General features: G+C 35.1%; 1 protein-coding gene across 1 annotated transcript in view; it reads right to left on the reverse strand.

The window, feature by feature from the left end:
• STRN3 (striatin, calmodulin binding protein 3) overlaps positions 1-20,007 on the reverse strand; it is a 45,672-nt gene that overhangs the window by 2,575 nt on the left and 23,090 nt on the right. The window contains exons 9-15 of the mRNA XM_010292929.1: positions 15,987-16,120; positions 8,687-8,862; positions 8,507-8,554; positions 5,966-6,087; positions 4,153-4,320; positions 3,748-3,888; positions 2,141-2,248 (exon numbers count right to left, since the gene is read on the reverse strand). Of these exons, the coding sequence (XP_010291231.1) occupies positions 2,141-2,248; positions 3,748-3,888; positions 4,153-4,320; positions 5,966-6,087; positions 8,507-8,554; positions 8,687-8,862; positions 15,987-16,120 (897 nt within the window). The remainder of the gene's footprint in view (positions 1-2,140; positions 2,249-3,747; positions 3,889-4,152; positions 4,321-5,965; positions 6,088-8,506; positions 8,555-8,686; positions 8,863-15,986; positions 16,121-20,007) is intronic.

Raw genomic sequence — 20,007 nt, forward strand, 5'->3', positions numbered from 1 at the left:
TTTATCCATCTGGCATCTTAACTGGTATTGATGACAATGAAGACCAATCCTAAAGTGACTGGGTGAGAACCTAAATTTTTAGTCCCTTAAACGTCCTAATACCTGCCCCATTAGACAAAGTGTTGATGAAGCTTTGTAAAAAGTGACTTATTGGGTGATACCAAAGGTCCATCTAACTCTGCCATTGCTAGGAGGGAGGCTACTGGTGATAAACCAGAGAAGAAAATAAAACCAAGGCAACTATAAGTGATACTTGCTCTGAATACTCTGCAGCTTCTGATAATTAACTGTTCAGTTATGTCACAAAGCGGAGGTGTTCTCTCTGCATTCAACTACTCTTAATGCATTTCTTTTCAGTGACCTCCATTCCCAGACTCTTAATAATGACTTTTAGCATCTCATGATGCTTTTTGGAAGGACTTCCAAAATGTTTAAATGCACATTAGAAGAACAACCACCTCTTTCTATTTTGAATCTGTTACTTGTTGGGGGTTATCAACTGAAACTTAGTTCATGTATTGGAAAAGAGAGGAAATAAATCCCTGTGAGGCAATGACTAACATGAAGAAGGTATATCATCTTTGCTCGGTTGTCTGTCTTCCCAAAGGATCTCAGCCTATTTAGTTTCTAGGATTCTTCCTGAAGCAGCTAAAAGCTACTAAAGGTCTCTGATCGTATTTTAACCATTCTCTGAAACATTTTAATTTGGCTATATCCTTTTTGAGATAAAAAAGACTGGAGTACACATGTGGATACAACAATAATTCATACAAAGGTATTAACAGTTATTCTTTTTGTTATTTATTCCTTTCCTTCCTTCTAATATTCATTTTGCTGTTCTGACCGCTAAGCAACGAACTGATATTCTCATCCAACCTCTTCTTAAGACTCCAAGGTTTTACCTTAAGTAATAAGTCAGCTCAGTGACTATTATTTTATATTACAAAGTTTATTTTTCCTTACATGCATTGTTTCATATTTATCCACATGGAATTTAATTTGCCTGCTCTTAAGTCTATTAAGATTGTCAGTTCTTCCTCATCAGCCTTCATCTTTAATACTCTGAATTAATGAATGTCAGTAAACTGGCAACATACTGTCCCTTGTTCAGATGATTCATATTAAGTAGAACTATTGCTGATCCCTCCAGGACCTGGTAATTTTTTATTTCACAAAATGACCATTTACTTCTACCTTCTCTTTCCTGTCTTTGACTTAATTATTTGTTCATGCAAAACTTTTCTCCTTATTCTAGATCTTTGCTTGTTTAAAGTAATAAATTTTAATTTCAGGACAATCATTGCAACGCATTTAATGACCACAATTCAAACACATGCATTCATGACAGGTGAGAAGGGAAAAAAATGTCTTAGCTTTTTGCTTTTAAAAACAAAAAACCCAAGAACACCACCCCCCACCCTGCCCAAACCAAACACTTAAAACAAGGGCTTTGCACATGTGCTTACTTGAAGTCAGCTTATGCTGATTTTTTTTTTCCTTCCAACTTTGGTAGGATAACATGCAGGAAGTGGCTGATAATTTGACCAACTGGAAATATATGTTCATTTTTACAATTATTCCCACCTTTTTGTCATCACAGTTTCCGTATACCCTTCTTTCTCCTCTTTTTTCCAGATCTTTTTTATGAACTTAATCAGCAACTTAAGTATAACACAGAATTCCACTACTACAATGACTTTAGAGTTACTTCTTGCCTTAATAGGTACTAAGGAATGTTCTTTACTATTGAGAACTAAAAAATATAAATGAGTTAATGCTTAGAGTTAGAAGCATGTAAGTAAATGCTTACAGATAAAAGCATGGAAATTATGAAGACAGGAAGAAAATGGCAGACCTATTCTATAAATTAGCAAAGCACTACCTTAAGAGGACCTTCTTGTCCGTCAAAACTCTCTCTGCCTGTTTTGAGAGAGTATCTTTTGACTGCTGAAGTCAATTGCAACAGATATCACTATTTCATAGAAAAAGTACTGAAGAGGTTTAATCTTATAAATACCAAAAGTTCTCGTGTGTAAAACTGCATCACTAGTAATCTTTCTACAAATGGATTCTCCCTATGTCCATCCCAATTTACTTGAAACATATTCATACATAGAAGTTAGGTTCTCTTTATCCTTACCCGTTTTGTTGTCAAAAAATTTGATGTGTCTGTCTTCATGTGCTGTAATAGTTACAGGAAGTGTGGGATGACTTACTACCTTGTTAATATGATTATTTGATTGTACACCTAAAAATAAAATAAGAAAAATATTCACCTGCCTTAAAGAAAGGCTTGAAGTTAAAATGACAGTATTTTAGCATTACATTTTAGCTTACTATATTAACTAATACTATGTAAATAACATTTTAGGAAAAGCATCAATGAATCTCCTAAGAAATAATTAACAGCTTCTTGCTTTACAGGATGAGGCTAAGCCAGGTATAATTCGCTAATATACTGTAAAGTTAAAGCTGTACACGTGGTTTATACACATGAAAGATTCTTGAGAGCTGCAAACAAACGAAGCATTACTGCAGGGCAGCACTAGCCAAGCAGAAACAAACTGTGGCATCTGTAATATATGTTTAGCATACACAAAAAAAGATTTAGCTTAGAAAAGCAAACACACATAGAATTCAAATAACTGAAGTCAACCTAACTTTTTAGATTCTGTCAGATATATTTATGTCTCATTTCCACTTAAAGAAACAATGAATGGTTTAAAATCTCTTTAGAAGTTTTTAGAATACTCTTTAAAAAAGATTTTCTTATCTTGATAGGCCAGTGTTTTAAGGCTTGTTCCCTTCATTTCTGTGCTTAATTTTTGTTAATTTTTTTTTTTTACACATTTACTTTTTTTTTTACACATTTTTTTTTTTTACACATTTACATTTTTTTTACATTTAAATTTTTTTTTTTGTTTTAATTTTTTTTTGTTAATTTTTGTGATTCCATTTTAGATCCTCTCTTCAAATTAGATCCAATTTGTGATGTTATTTCTTGCTGTCAATGACAGTTTTTGCACAAGCTACCTAGAATATAGCTTTTATACAGTTTTGTAACTTGTGTTGAAGTCTTTACATAAGTTGTTTAATACTGTGAGTATAATCACTAAATAAACCAGACTACTTGGAAGGGAGAAGTAAATTCTCCCCTTGCATTATTCTTTTAGATCTCATTTCATAGAAAGGAATGACCAGAAACTGGAGGTTTTCCGTATGGAACACTTTCCCAGGTTCAAGAACAGAAGGCTCCTCAATCTAGAGTTTCATCAGATACATACAATTCTTGAAGAGCTACATCTTCACAGCACCTTACTTGTAGCAACAAAATTTCTAATATTAAAAGTTACACAGGAGCAAGTGTTTAATCACAACCTGTGCAGACTTCTACACTGAACTAATATTCTGCTAAGTTCACTTATTTACTTACCTGAATATTCTCCATGTCAAGGCTACATAACAAAAACTCTGTTTTAATATGCAATTCAGACAACTGAATCTTGAGAAATCTTAGCTCAGAGAACAAAACTGTTGCTTTCACTATCTCTAACCGCTTTCAAATCCTGCTATTCCACAGTCTTTTCCATCATGTCTGTTCCAAGCATCTTTAAGCATCTAACCAACTTTCAAATTGCATGATGCAGGAGAGGAGCAAAACTTTTTCATTTAATTCACCATGTAATAAAACTTGGATAAAGGTACCTCATCCAAAATTGATATTTAATACAGAAGAGCTTTATTTACCAGATTCTATTTGTGATGAAAGCATTACCACTGACTGTGATGTTTCTAAATCATAGATGACTGTGCTGCCAGTGTTAAAAGATGCCACCATATGAGCAGGGTCACAACCTATGAAGTCAACTGATGTAGGTATTCCATGTTCTAGAAAAAGAAAAAATTGTCTTTAGAAAGAATGAAACACTTTTAAAATTCTTGACAGTTTAAACATTTAGTTTGTTTTATACTCCTACTTTAAAGAAATTCGTTCCCTTCTTCAGAGTAGTGCTACAGCACCAGGATTACTTTGTTATAAGATCTTTTCCCTTTAGTCCTGTTACCTAGTTTTGATAAATGGAGATAATGAGCCTGGATGCATCATCAACTGCCCTTCATAACAGATTTTTCAAAACCACTGCAAACACTTACCTTTCTCTCCATTGTAAGTGCAAATACAGGGCATTTTTTCTGGTGGGTTCCATAATCTAATAGTGCCATCTGCTGAACAAGATAGTAAGTGATTCTTTACACCGCTGTAAGCAAGACCCCAGACTGCATCTGTGTGAGCAATTAATGTGCCAGCTAGAACGTTTGGCTCTGGAAAAAAACCAGAATTTCAGAAATTAAACCTTTTTAGTGAAGAAACATTAAATATTTCTTGCACCTCAATATAAATTAAATTCCACCTAAAACTGTCATATATCCCCCCAGCCCTTCCTGTTCAAGCAACAGCTAGGATATTATACAGGAGTTCATTTCGCACAACCACTGACAGCATTCTCAAAACATCCCCCCAAAAAACCTACACAACATACACCAAAAAACACCAACCAAAAAACCCCACAAACAACCATGTCCTTTTTTCCAGAATGATACACACTTGTTACCACTTCCTTTGAGGCACTTGCTTCTTCCCTCCAAATTCACCATCTTAAAGATGCTTGGTCACAACCCTTCCTCTGTACAAGGTGCAAAAACACCTAATGAAATGGGCTTTCCACTTAAATACTGATGCCTAATGCTGTTTTTACTCAGCATACTCTGATGTCACAGGGGCATGCTCTAAAACTCTCAAGCACTCTAATAATTAAAACAAGATTATTTCTTCAAGATTATATCTTCTTCTTGTTCTTGTGGAACAAGTGAACACATTCTTATTTTCTTTTCCCTAATACTTTATCATTGTCTTTTATAGAGGGGTTTTTAATCTATTCTCTACCAGGCTTCGCGTAGAGAAATGAAAGAAAAAGATAAATGGAAAGGAATAAAGCTAGATAAATCACTAAAATTTAGTTTTGCAGGAAATTAAAAATAAGTTGGTTTTGTAAACCAAAACTCTGCTAACAAGCTTTATGGAGTAAAAACATCCTGTTAGAGCTCTCTCTTTTTAAAAGAGCTTTGTCACTTAAGACAGTTCTGTCTGAGGTTCATGAAAATTATACCAACAATCCTACTTGCATGAACAAATCAGACCATTTTTAGTCATTAGACTGTACTGAATAAAATTTTAGCAGAGGGGCACAATTTGAGCTCTATGTTGGTTTTAAGGGACAGGGTGTAGTGGTCCTCCTAAATCGGTGCAAGACAGCACTTGCTTCCAATCCCTCCCCATCTCACTGCCACAGATTATGCAGCCCAAGTGTTCTATTAGCTCACTCATACATTGACACAAGGGAGAGAGGAAGAAATCCTGACTTTGACCCATTCAAACTTCAGTCAACCATGGAACCGCACCCTTAGAATTACACTAAACACAAAATGCTGATTGCCATCAATAGCAGGAGAGTGATGCGCAGTTTTCCAATCAGTTATCAGCTCTTTAATTTCAGAGACATAGGTTATGGGAACAGATGCAAATCAGAAACACAGGATGTAGAATTTGAGTACACTTATCTTAGTTTTCTGAGAACTTCCTACCAGAAGAAATAATCATTCAAAAATTTGGACTTCTGGGTCAAAGTAAGCAGGCTTCTTAAAAAGCAAGTGTTATGATTAATTTTTTTCTTTATTGTTGAAAACTCAGAAATTGCCAGCCTTCTTATTACAGTACCATACAAAGTATGTCACCAATGCAAGTGGAAATAATCAATGTTTACCACACAGAAAAAGTTGAAAACACACAATTTAGTTGATAAATAGCAGCTATATTTCACAAAACCTCTAGAAAACATATTAGCATCAAGCAGAAAATTAATGTTGAAGACAATGGTTATGAGTTGTTTATCTTTTAAGAGGTACTTACCATAGGTATCATATGGATCCACGTTAGGGCTAGGCATGTTCCACCACTGGATGGTTGCATCAATACCACCACTGAAACACTGTTCTCCATTGGAACTAATTGTCAGTGACAATACAGGTCCACTATTGGGAGACAGAGAAAAAGAAATTTATTGATACTGCCTACAGGATAGAAGTGAAAATTTGTCTATCTACTTTCCAAACAAAATTGGATTGCATTAAGTAGTTGAAAAAATTCTAACTCCAAAAGAAACAATTCTGTTAAAGCCTTTTTAAAGTGTCAACAAGTGATACCAAGCTGTGTTAAAACATTCATAACATTGACCAAAACTATCCAAATTTAAGCAATTCAAAGACCACCACCTTATTTCTCAGAAGCAACAGTAATGACACCTACAAACAGTGAGTTTTTACATTGCATCTATGCCAATCTAACAGCTAGCTGTGCTGAAAGAGGTGGTTGTAGCCCCCCGCCATTTTTTTATCCTATTTTAGGAACCGGCAGTAACCTATGCTCCAGTAAACTGGTTCAGAAAAATGATCCTAGAAAGACCACTTTTGGGCCAAGGTTAGATTGGTTTAACTTCCTGAACCTGTGTGCTGTGATATCAGTCAAGCACAAGCTGTAGCCCAAAGGAAGCAGCAGGTCTAATCCTTTGGACACACTAAGTCAGGTTTTAATTGTATTGCAATACCATATCCCCAAAATTAGATGCCTGGCTCATCTGACAGTCCATGCTCACGTTATAAGGAGTTTACAGGTTGTTCAAGTGCAGATAAACAAACTAGAATTACATATTTGAAGATGGTGAAAAGGAAGGCTATTGGCTGAATCCACCTACGTATTTGGCAAAGTGAAGAACAAAGCTGGTCTGAAAGGGAGTGTTGCTCAAAGCCTAGCCGAGTGGAAAAATAGTAAAATTACTTTGTTACCAGTCTCATTGGAAGTCACAGGTTGGGGGACCAGTTCTATATCAAAGCGTCCCCAAACCTTACCTTCTACTATTCAGTAAAAAATCCTAAATAATAGCCCAAATTGAGATGGAGAAAGAGATCTGAAGGAGAATTCAGTTGGTCTGTGACCCTCTATCACTCAAAAGAACACTTGTATTTAAACATGAGGACAAATTAGTCACCCAGCCCTAGGGAAGAATGTTTCACACTTTAGCTAATAAGTGCAAAACAAAACAAAACAAAACAAACAAAAAAACACGACAAACGACATTACGATCTATCAAGTAAGTGGCTTAAGGGAAGGAGGAGGGTGACAATGGTATAGGTAGATTTCCTAATACAAAGTACTAATTTTGGGGCAGGGTGTGTGTGTGTTTGTTTTTTGTTTGTTCATTGATTGTTTGTTTGGGGGTTTTTTTGGTTTTTTTTTGTTGAGGCCAGCACAGGAAGTGTTATCCACTGCCATGCTTATCAAAGAGCTCTTGTGAAGCTTACCTGCTAACTGGGTTGGAGACTGGATCTTTAGTTATATAAGCAAAGTACACTCAAACTACTGTGACTGGCTACGGACTGCGCATTTTTGTCTGGCCTTCTTATTGGAAGGAAGCAGAATTCAAAATTAGCAACTGAAACTCAGGCAGTAATAAAGCACTTAATGCAAGCTGAAAAATCACTAGGAGTTTTACAAGTCCCAGCTCAACATGCTAGTTTTATTAACATTGTTTAATTCAGGTTAGCTCACTGTCACCATTTGTCACAAGAAAGATCCCTCCTTGTTTCAGACTAGTTTGTGCAATCTGCTTTCCCAAGATCTTGGGCTGGACTGCAATCAGCAATAAGAATATTTCTTATGATGTGTAATGAACCATTATCTGCCCACAAAACAGGCAAATCTTAGATGGGAAAGGAGGAAGCCTGAGCTGACATTGCAAGAGAACTAACTGTAGCTATCAGAATTTTACTCTGGTATTAACCAACTTTTTGATTAAAACAATTATCTCAACCGATTTCCAAGTTCCCCCAGCCCATGTACGAATTAATACCCAAGCTCTATCTGCTACTTTGGCCTATCCTGGCAATGAAATTTTATCTCTTATTCTTGTTCAAGCCCCCCAAAAAATTCAGAACCCTCCTAGTCACTTGCTTGATCTCCTGATTTTTCACTCACTGAACCTACATTCAATGGGAGGGTTTTTTTTGGTCCTGATGATTGCATCTGTACTTTTAATTTCTCAGACTTGGATCTGAAGATACTAGGTGAGACTAAAAAATTCTACCTTATCTTCTTCACATATATAAAATCCACAGTCCAAGACATGGACATCATTCAGGTGATTTCATTGTAGTCTTCTACAAACTCTCCTTTCCATTGTAACTATCCACATTTGCCACTTCCTGTTCTTCTTGTTTTATCATGGTCTGTGTAATTCATGACAGGGATTCAGTATTTACGTGTTTTTACAAAGTATAACAGACCTTGTCTATATGATGTAAAAATAGAATACATTTGTGGCTTTTGAACTGAAGTGTCTTAGGAATCCATGAGGTAACAACAATATATTTATCAAGCATTATGTCAAACACTTACATGTGGGCCCTAAATGTGTAGATGGGTTCTACATCTAAAGAGGCACTCCTGAAAGAGAAAGGAAGAGTTATTACACTACATGAAATCTCTACTGAAAAACTCCGAAACCATTTAAGAGTTTAATCAATTTCAAAGGCATTTAAAACACAATTGGTGTTTTATAAAAACATGTATACTTGCTTTTTGGCAGGAACCGTTTTCTGCAAATTCCAGAGTTTTAAAGTATGGTCCTCAGAGGCTGTAACCAGCACAGGCTCTACAGGATGAAAAGCTAATGCCCGCACTCCATCAAAATGACTGCGTAGAGTATACTTAGGGTTCCATGTCTTTCGGAAGGCATCTTTATTCGCTGGCAACTTAAAAAAAAAAGAAAAGGAGTAATTTTCTCTTGGGTTTAAAAATATGTATAATATGTATCTCTGCATATTTTAGGAAAACATGCTATTTTTGATTCTGCTAATTCATGTTCAATCTTAAGTTTTCATTTATCTATTAATCTGTCTAGATGCATCTGTAACTCCCTCTCTGGCATGCAAGTTAGTCTGCAAATCTTTCTACTGTAATAGTTTCTTTTGTCCCAGAGTTGAATGGAGTACAATGCTGAATACACAGACAAGAAGCCTTGACTTTCAAAACCTTGTTTTAATCCTTTTGTGTAATACTTTAATTCTTCTTCCCTGAAGAAAGATAAAGGTTTCATTGCTCATCATGTTCTCTGCACCCAAGGAAGAGATTACAACTGCCAAAAGCTCATTTATCATTTAAACACAACACAAATCAGCTTCAGGTCCCCAGTGAGTGATCTTTCTCAGATGAGTAAGTTGACCAAGAATGACAGGAAACACACATAATTCCTGAATACTTCTGGCACCTGAAGGTATGTACACAGACATAGATAATCCAAATTCGAATACACATTTGTCACGGTTTTAAATATAACATTACATATAAATATTTTAAAAGTCTTTAATGAGTTCTAAATATATTTGTGAGACTATAACTTAGTTAGTATGTGAAGCAATATATACAAACTTTACCTTTATGTATTGTGAAATCCAATTCATACTCTTAATCTATAGATCATTAGGGTAAAATACAAGAATTACAGCTGCTTAATGTTATTTATAGGTAACTCAGAAAAGTTACCAGAAAACCTCGAACTCTTCTAGTGACTGCAAGAGATTAATTCAGAGCTTTGAATACAGTTTATATTATGCAGAGAATAGCCCCTTAAAAGACTACATCCCACTTGTCCTAAGCCTCCGTCACAAGTAGATATTCATCTGCAAGTAATTCCCTTCCTCTTAAGTAATTATAAAGGGAGTTTAGAAAACTGACTTTAGTTAGATGACCAAAATTAGCAAACTAGGAATGAATGGAAACTAATCCTACCCTCTGCCTTACAAAGCTATCTATTCACCATGTAATGTAAAGCATGTCTCTCAACTGTAGGCCAGATTCTCCCAGTATCGCAAGATACTTTCAGCAACACTATTAAGAGATTAAAATCTCCCATAGCTAATAAAAATCTTAATATCTTACATCTGTCAGGACTCAAAATAAAAATCAGATCATAACGTAACCTATACTGTAATAAGTATTCTTGGACCAAATCTATATCCTGGACTCAAACTAAATTTGATTCTATGTAATCAAATTAAATAGACAAGCTCAGACAATAAAATTTAGTGATCTGAGTTACAGATGTGCAGACATTTGCTCTTCCCTTATACTAATGTAAATTTCTGGCATAAATGCAAGCTATGCCAAATTCAGACCAAGCAACAGAAACTTGTTATACCAGATGTGTAACCTGGATTTTTATTTTTTTAGATAGCATCCAACAAATATTTATAATATGATAATTTCATGTGAAAGCATTTTGTTTCCAATCTTCCTACTTCAGAGTATACAGAGTATCACAATATTTTTGTTGACATTTAAGTTATTTAGCACTACACTGCATATTATATACAAGCTTCATAAAATGAATAATCTTTTGTTTCAGGGAACAGAGTGGAATTCTGGAGTTCTGCATTAAACTTAATTGATTTCAGCTCAAACTGTGTATTCACCTCCCTGAATCTAAAATGGATGGGGGGAGAGGGGGAAGGAGGTATCTTTCTAGCAAAGAGAATCCCTCTATATTTTTAATCCTCATTATGTAATGTATTCATCCACCTGGCTAAGTCATGTTTCCTCATGCACTTGTGGTGATCTGGGGCTTAGAGAAATTAAAGCCAAACATTAGAAATAGCCATGGTTAATTTTAGCACATGTTGTCGTGTCCCAGATTAGACAGAAGACCTTGATTCTTTGGGTGTGAGTGCATCCACATCACACTGATTTCTATTACAGTTGTGATGAGTCGTTCAAGAAAACCAGGGCTGAATACAGTGGTCCTTATTTTTTAAAAAAGGAAAAGAGTTCATTAAAACTTTTTTGTTAAAATGGCTGTTGCAATGGGTAATTTCATTCTCAGCAGTTCAGATCAATCTGCTAACACACAAGGTACAGGATTTACAGAAGTTACGAAAAACAAGGTAATTTCCTATCTTAAGTATAGCTTTAAAGCCTTCATTTTTTAAAACAGACTTGAAGATCTTGGTTCCTTTAGAAGATGCCACGTATGCCTTCCTAGAAATCTAGTTATATATAAGCCAATCTTAAAAAAATTATTTCCCCCCCATCCATGTTTCCAATGAATCTTGACATCTGCAAGAGAACAACCAACACATCTTTAAAAAGAGATCCTTGCAACCTCTAAGATGATAAAAAAATGTTGTGAGAAGACAAGACTATGGAGCCATACAGCTTCACTAGCTCCTTCTCCCTTTTTCCCTTAACTTTGGTGGACTTTACTAAACAGGACCAAGATGGATCAGCTGAATCCTTGATCCTAGTCCCCTGTCAAACAGATACAGAGCAGATGCTTAGAATAGCAGGGTCTACCAAAACCAAGAGTAGTGGTTCCTCCCACCTAGCACCTGAAACCACCCACCAACACCCAAACAAAAACTCTGTCTAGGTCAGGAGACACAAAACACTTTACATATCCTAAAAAACCTTTACCACAAAAATCTCCTTAAACTTATAGCAAATAAAAACCATACAAACCATATACCACAAGAAATTGCTAAATAGATTAGAGGAGCAATCAGAATTGGAAATGCCGGTTTTACACTATTCACTCAATCTAACCTAATAAAAATCTCTTCCTTTTTGCCTTCGTTTTGTTTATCTGTATGGGAACACAGGCAGGCAACCTATTCATTCTGCCTTTGTAAAACACCAGCAAACCAGACTGAAAGATACTACACCTGAGCTAAACAACCGACCAACCACAAGAAAACCCAAACTCCCCAAAGGAAAATGGAGAGAAAAGAAAAAGAAAAAAAAAAAAAAAAGGAAAGAAAAAAGAAGAACCAAGACACTAGGGAAGGAAGCTCTTTCTTGCCCCTGCAGTCAACACAATCCTTACAGCATAGTTAAGGAGACATGTATTTCCCCATCTCAATCAACTACCCGCCTACAGCAAACAGAGGAATTAGAAAGCAATAATTAGTAACTGTAGTCAGAGTCTTTTGATATTTTAACTCTTTTTTTCTTGAAAGTGTTGTGACTGATTGGAGATTTCCAAATTTAGAAGCTCTGATAAATGAGGACTGTCCGTTTCGCAGCCAGTCCTACAGCAGAAAACCATCACCGTCCTGTGCAGCTATGGAATTCAAGAATATATAAATAGAAGCATTTGATTTGGTAACAATATTACTCCCTCAGATACAAACAACTACACACACTGAGATAAGTATAAAGAACTAGGTATTGAAAAAGACATGACTTGAGATGACTCTACCATATGACAGTATCTACCACTTAAGATGACTAGTCTTGTGGACAACGGGTGCACTAAATCATTTACAAAAATTTTCAGCTATACTTGAAATTTTTAATGTTTAAAACTTAATCCACATCCTGTTCACATATCCTCTCCTTTCCAAAATACAACACTCATCAAGGAGTGATACATGAAATCTAGTGGAACCCTGCTGTGGCTTTATTTATTCATGCACTATAATGGCTCACACAAGCTATGTGAAGAGCAGGGACCTATTGGGAGCAACATGCAAGTGGGAATATTAAGTGGTTTGGGTTTGGTTTTTTTTGTTGTTGGTTAACTTAAACATTAACTTAGCTTAACATTATCTGGTCATCTGGAGATTTACTGGAAAAGGAGGTGGTTTCAACTAAGCTCATAGGGGCATGTGATTAAGATGTCCTACAAGTACTGTATTACAGGTACAAGGTAAGACATGGTCTTATTGCACTGCAGATCCACAGTTACGTAGAAACAACTTCAGAAATCAAGAACTATCAAGGAATTTTTAACCTGAAGAAACATTGTGATGGAGAACTAATAGCATCTGAATTTCAGTCTCTTCAGATCCATGACAGGACAGAGATTCTCTTCTTAAATTAAAATAAAAAAAAATCCTTTCCATTTGTGTTATTTCATACCTCAAGGTTCTTTTCCAACACACAAAGAAGGCGGAAGCCACCACGTATTTTTCAGATATGCTTTAAAATCCCCATGAGCACTGGGAAAGGAGGACTGGATAGGAAGCAGGGAAACCAAGTGACAATTATGATAATCACTTCTCATTCCTATTCGGTGAATGATCCAGTGAGAAAGTAAATGTTTATTTCTATCTTTTGTCTTCTGTATTAGCCAGATATTAACACATGAGATAACCTCTCCCCACACACCTCCAAACCAACCTGTAATTAAAGAGCCTCTCATGAAGGGTCTCAATGAGAAAATTATGAAAATCCACCTACACTGAAGCAGTAAGATCATCTTCATCTACAGGATCACTGACACCTTAAAACCTTCACAAATCTCTTCACAAAAGAGAATAATATATTGCAAAGTTGCCATGTTGCAGTCAAGCATGACATTTTCCTCAAAACCAGTCTTGCTTCTGAAAGTCTCTCACAGGCCATTCTCTACAGATCAACCTTCCCTACACAAATTCCTTCTTTAACAAAGACATTCTTGCAATCTCTTTAGCATAGAAAGAAGTATGGCATATATTTGCCGTTATGGCATCAGAACATATTAATGATTGCATTGTTTTGATCTAAGATACTTCTAGCTCAGCATTGGCGTCTGACAGTAGCTAAAAACAACCAAAAATGCCTAAGAAAAGGTACAAGAACAGTGATGTTTTTCTCACTGTTATTCCAGACTGCTATCATTTCAGCCCAGGAACTTCATGTTCCTTCTATGTACAGGAATTCTCAATGGAGAGCTAAATGGAGAACAACAAATAATAATGATCTATAAATATAGACTATTCTGCTAATACTAGAGTTGTACTGACACTGGAATTTATGCTATTAATTGTGATTGATAATCATTCTAATTACATTAAAAATAGCCAATCAAGAATGGAGCTTTGCAAAATACAGTATCACCATACTAATTAGTCCATGCATTAATTGTCCATACAGGCTGACTTGGGATTTTGGTGGGAAGAAGAGGAAAGAAGGGTGCTTAACAAATATTTTAGATTTTTAAAAGAATCAGAAAATTCTGTGGTTATGAACATGTGCCTTAAGAGCCAGATGTTGTCACATTACCTTTACTACTTTAATGAAGGGCAAGTGTGACCCACCATACCTTGACACTCCAAGGTTCTGAAGTCGGAAATAGGACAGACATAGAATGCAGTGCAACTGCAAAACCAGTTTGTGATCTAATCTCACAATTGAGAGTATACCATTTAGGTTTTTGATGCCTCACATTTACAGTCAATAAAGTGGGAATAACACTTAAAGAAAATGAAATAATCAACTGACAAGTTTCTAAACTGCTTTAAAATAAGTATTTTTTACTCATGCTAGTTAGCATTTTCTTAAGTCTTTGATGAAGATACAGACAGAAGCATTTAGAAGTTATTCAATCAAATAAATACAGCACTGTGCAAAACAAACCCCCCAACTATTCAACTTCATAATTCCCAGCGAAATGTACTAGTAGTTTGTAGCAGTAGTTAGGAGCATCCAGTTCTGGATGTTTCAAATTTAAGCTGCCTTAAAGCATTTACAATTGAAGCTCTTGAAAAACTTCTTGGAAGTCTACTTGCTCATAGATTTCATTGCAACTTTTTTAAAAAAAAGTGGTAATTTTCTAAACAATTGTACATGACCCTCAGGTCAGACACATTTTATATGAGGTTACACAAAAGATTTAGCTAGAGAGAAGGCAAAATCCTGAGAAAGTTAAGATGCAAAGAGCTGAAATTGAACTCTTACTTTAAGATATCTAATTTCCCAGAAGTGTTATGTCATTTGAAATGCAACAGACAACCTGAAGATTAATCTTTATCGTGAACAGGACGATACATTATATGGATTTAGAAAGTACTCCAAATACTAAGAAAAGCTCTTTCTTTTATTTTCATACAGTCCAGTAATAGAAGGATAGATAATTAACATTTTCATTTGTTATTCAGGAAACAGAACTAAGTAACATAACACCCTGCAATAATGGAGAAATGTAAGTATTAGCTCTTACTTCATTACAGCAATTAATAATCCTACCAGTTAGAAAAACTGAAGGACAACTATGATTAAAAAAAGGTGTGTAGTCACACACAAGTATTTTTGGACCCTGTAAAAAGCTATAAACAATTTCTTCACTGTACAGATTTTAAGATTTTAATACAATCCCTAGTAATGGTTTCCAGTACAAACACCATGTATCTAACTTGAAAAGTTATAGAAACAAGCAGAAAGGTACCTTACCAACAACAGTAACAAAAAAACCCAGAACAACCACAACCCAAAACCATAACAAAATATTTAATCCAGTACAATACGTAAGACTTACCTGAGCACTTCCCTAACCAGCCATCAAATGTTACTAGCAAATGAAAAATTCATGTAACACTACTGGTAATAGCTTAATGAATATGGTCAAAGGAATGTCAGAACACTCTGGATTATAATTAAAATACATCAGCCTACATCTGAAATATACTACTATATATAGTCTATGCTGTTAACACCACATAAACACAAAGGGGAGAGCAAAGTAGTAAGTTAATACCAATATTTGTGTTTTATGCCATGTCTTCTCAATACTCCGTATCAGTGTATAACTGCCTTTTTTTTTTTGTTCAAACAAATTCAAGTTAAAATGTCAATCTGTATTTTGTGTCATTACACATTCCCCCAGTAACAAAATCTGAATTAAATTATCTAAGTGGAAAACAAACAAGTCATCTCACTTCATTTGATTACCCAAATTAATTAGCACATTCACAAACTGCTCCCTCCTCCTCCCAAGTAATAGTTTCAGCTAAAGAAACCTTTGTTCCCTGCAGCTGTAGTGTTCAGGGTGGGGGAGAGGGGACCCAACCATTACTGATTAAATTAAACTGTACAAAGAATTTTAAAATAAAATTGCACTTACATCATAACTATAGTCTGCATCATTTGTTACTGTCAAGTCTGCAAGGTCTCCAAGGCCAAGTACACTTAACAACACATCATCAGAACCCATAATAAATGACTTGCCTCCTCCAGGTGGAAACGTTATTGGCTCAGCTACGAAGAACAAAACAGTTTCTTTAAGTCTCAATGTAATAATTCGAACTGATGAAAAGCTGCATTATTCATCACTTAAAAGCAAAGCAGAGTTTAAAACTGAACTTTTACATACTACATACTGCCCCAACTAAAAAAAGAGAGCATGACACGCACACATGTGAAAACACATACACACATATTAAATACACAATTCTTATATCATGCTTTGGCATTTAATTTCAATTTATTTTACAGAGGTGTTCAATAACTTGACTGACATTACTTTACATTGCATTATCAAATGTATGTCCCAGATCTCCAAATTCTCAGCTAAATATTTCATTCACTACACCATGCTATCTGCCTTCTACCCATTTGCAAGTAAGTCTCTGTGCTTTATACTAATCAAATATCTCTACCTGCATGTGTAAGTACTTCTTATCTCTCAGGCTAAAGGCCTCCTGCAAAACATCTCTTCTACTTTGATTTTTCAGATGATTAAAAAAATTAAAACATCTGTTATTCATTTATTCCCTCTCTTACTTTCTCAGCATCATTTTGCATTCTAATTTAAAATACACTCAACTGATATTTATCTTAGCTAGCTGTGCCTTCCCCAAATTAAAATTTAACATCTCCTCCTACCCACAAATATCAATTTAGCAATAAGGAATAGGAATAAAGGCTTAAACATTGTAATACTTTAGTATATTTTAGAAGCTGCTTTTACTTGTCAGTATTCCTTTCTGCAAAAATTGAGACACTTGTTCGGTAGAGTACTTAAAACTTTAGCTATGCATGAACTCTAGCTAAGTGCAAACATATGCAAAATATGTTAAATTGTGTTTGACATCTTTAAAAATTAAACTTGCTTGACTTTTGGATTTCACTGATTTCGAATAGAGAGTTATGGTCTCACTTTAACACCACTCTTCTAGTCCCCTCAGAAACACCTTGAAACTCAGAGAAAATAAAGTTTCCAGATCTGAAAAACATCCACATCCTGTTTTTTGTCTTACAAAAATAGTTCCAAACAAGACGAGTAATACTCAACACAGTCCTGTTTTGAACATGCATCTTCACTATTCTCTATCACCACTATCTGAATGGTAACCTAGTTATGTTCCACTCCAGCTGAAGAAAAGTAACTAAGACCGGGTGTAGTTATAGATGCCTGGCATCATTGCAATGGCTACACAAAAAGGAGCCAGCCCAGCTAGAACAACAACAAAAAAATCACTTAGAACAACAACAAAAAAAATCACTTCTCACAATAAAACAAATTCTAATGCTTGAGAACTTCTGTACTACTAAAAAAATGTAACCTTATTAGCACAGGCAATACAACTGTATGTGAGAATCTAAGAACATCATCTACATAAGAATAAAGACTGCTGTTCCTACAATTGCATAAAAATAGTCAATAGTATTTTAATTATGCACAATCACCTCTTTTAAAAACATTCACAATCCATACAAAGGTCTTGACTCATCAGAATATTACATTAAATTAACAGCCCAAAATAGCTTACCATGCCCTTCTATGAATAAGCTTTTCAATTCCATTAATATTTTACTAAACCCCTCAATTTGACAGTCTATTCCAAACCACTCATATGGCAGAAAAAGCCATATTCCTAGAAAACACCTAATTGTTTTCCATGTTCCCACCTACTTCCCTTATTGGTTTTTGGGCGGGTTAAGGGAGTATCCAGTCATCCACGCTTATTAGATGAGACCAGAATTTCTAAGGATTGATTTCTTAGTGAAAGTGTCTAAGCTAAGTATAAAAGGAGATACAAACAATACTTTATATGAAGCATGAAATAAACCATCATCACAAACATTCTCTGGGCAAACCAAAATTGTGAAATCCTCAAATGAGTAACAATGAGCCCCTCAATTACTTCAGATACCAAGTTTTTCCTGGTTCTTTTCGAACAGAAAAAGAGTGGGAGAAAAAATGATAAAGGCTACAAAAGAAACAGAGTGGTATTTTAGTTTTTGTTGTCAGCATCATTGTTTGGTTGATTTTGTGGTGTTTTGGTGTTGGGTTTTTTTGCTTTTTTTTTCTCTCTCCCATAGAAAGACTCCAATACTTTTATTTGGAATTTCCAAAACTCGTTCTACTGTCTTGACAAGGTCCCACCCTCCCAAATACAAGTATCCACTTACAAGGCAAACCTCCCAAGTCATTATAGAACAGAGCTGCTGCTCACTGGACATAGGAGGCAATACGCTTATTTTAAACTTGAGGACACTTTCCATCTCTGTTGTGATGGTGTGACTCCTATTTGATTTTTAGCACAGGCCCACAAGGTTTAAATAAGCCTCTGAACTTGTCATATTAATTCTTTGTGAAATTAATGTCACCTGTCCTTAACAGATCAACTTTCATGTGCTTTACACTAAAAATGAAGCACTACCACATTAAGAGTCTATATTATAAATTTATCAAGCTTTATTTGCAAAGACGAATATCCCTGATCTAAAACTTCAAAATGAATGCTATCCAAACTTTAGAAATATATTTCTCAATACTGAAATTGCCAATATGTATAATATGTTGTGTAACTACATTTTAATTTGTTTGCACATTTTATTGTTTTAAAAGACATATTCAAAGAAGTTTAAAAAATGGTTGCAAGCTGTTTTTACAAAAAGAAAAGTCAGAAAAGTAATACAACGAAAGATGCGTGATGTTAGAGCTACTAGAAGTAAAGACCCCCAACTCTGCATATCAAAACCAATGCATCAACTTATATGCAAATGATAGTTAAATAAATTACTTATTGAATTATTTTTATCTTTTAAAAAAGCTCCAAGGTTTTTTTTTTTAACACACACAGTACAATATTATCCTCATAGCATAATATATATGTTTAACAGTGTTTGCAATCAATAAATATCAAGTGATACTACGAGTTTCTGTGTAGGTAAAACCAGGTGAAAAAAAATGCAATGATTAAATATTTGCCAGGCCAATCCTAACCAGCACTTCTCACCCTCAAGTTCTTGACATGACACATAATTAAGTGAAAATCAAGCAGTAATATTTGTACAGACTGCAACCGCTTTAATCTCTAATCAAATATGTATGTTCATATATGCTGTTGATTACTACATGACAGGGACATCTTAATCTTGTTTTCCAGGAAGTTAATACGTGGTGCACCAAAAGCAGCATCAGTGCCTGAGCAATTAGCTGTTACTGCTATTTTTTTGTCAATCTGTAGAATGACACCCCCTATAGATATTTAAAAACAAAAAACAACATGTGAAAATAATAATTCTCTGTACAATACATTGGATGGAGAACCACGTTGCAGTTGATTCTATTTCTGAAAGTGATGCAATATGGTGAAATGGAAACCCCAATTTCTTAAGGGCAAAGCTATAAAGTATAATTGTGGCATAAAAATTTTGTCATCATATTTAACCAGGCACTTAAGAGAGGGGAGACAGAAGAAACAACCAACCAAACCCCACATTTTTACAGGTATAAAAGATATATTCCCAGCCAATTAGAACCATAGTTTACTTTCCTCCTGAGCCCCCTCCTCCCCCCAAGAAAGACAGAAGTAACCTTAATAACACTTTTCCCTCTATATGAAAACAAAATTATCAACCATTATCTCAGAACTGCAACACTTCATAGTGTAGCATAAACCTAGAGTCACAAGAAGATTATGCCTTCCTAACATTCAACAGCATACGCTAGTGTGTCCCAGCAGAAAAGCCTGAATTTGTCTCCAAAAATTTTAGCTTTTAAAGTAGAGCTCAATAAATAATTGAGCAAAATCTGCATTTTATGATATTGAAGTATTTGGCCATGTTAACAAACGACAGACCTAGAAGGACTTCAAAGACAACACCAAGCTTGTTTGCTTGCAGCTTTGCACCAT

This window comes from Phaethon lepturus, unplaced genomic scaffold (assembly GCF_000687285.1).
Source record: "Phaethon lepturus isolate BGI_N335 unplaced genomic scaffold, ASM68728v1 scaffold1888, whole genome shotgun sequence".
Taxonomy (NCBI): domain Eukaryota; kingdom Metazoa; phylum Chordata; class Aves; order Phaethontiformes; family Phaethontidae; genus Phaethon; species Phaethon lepturus.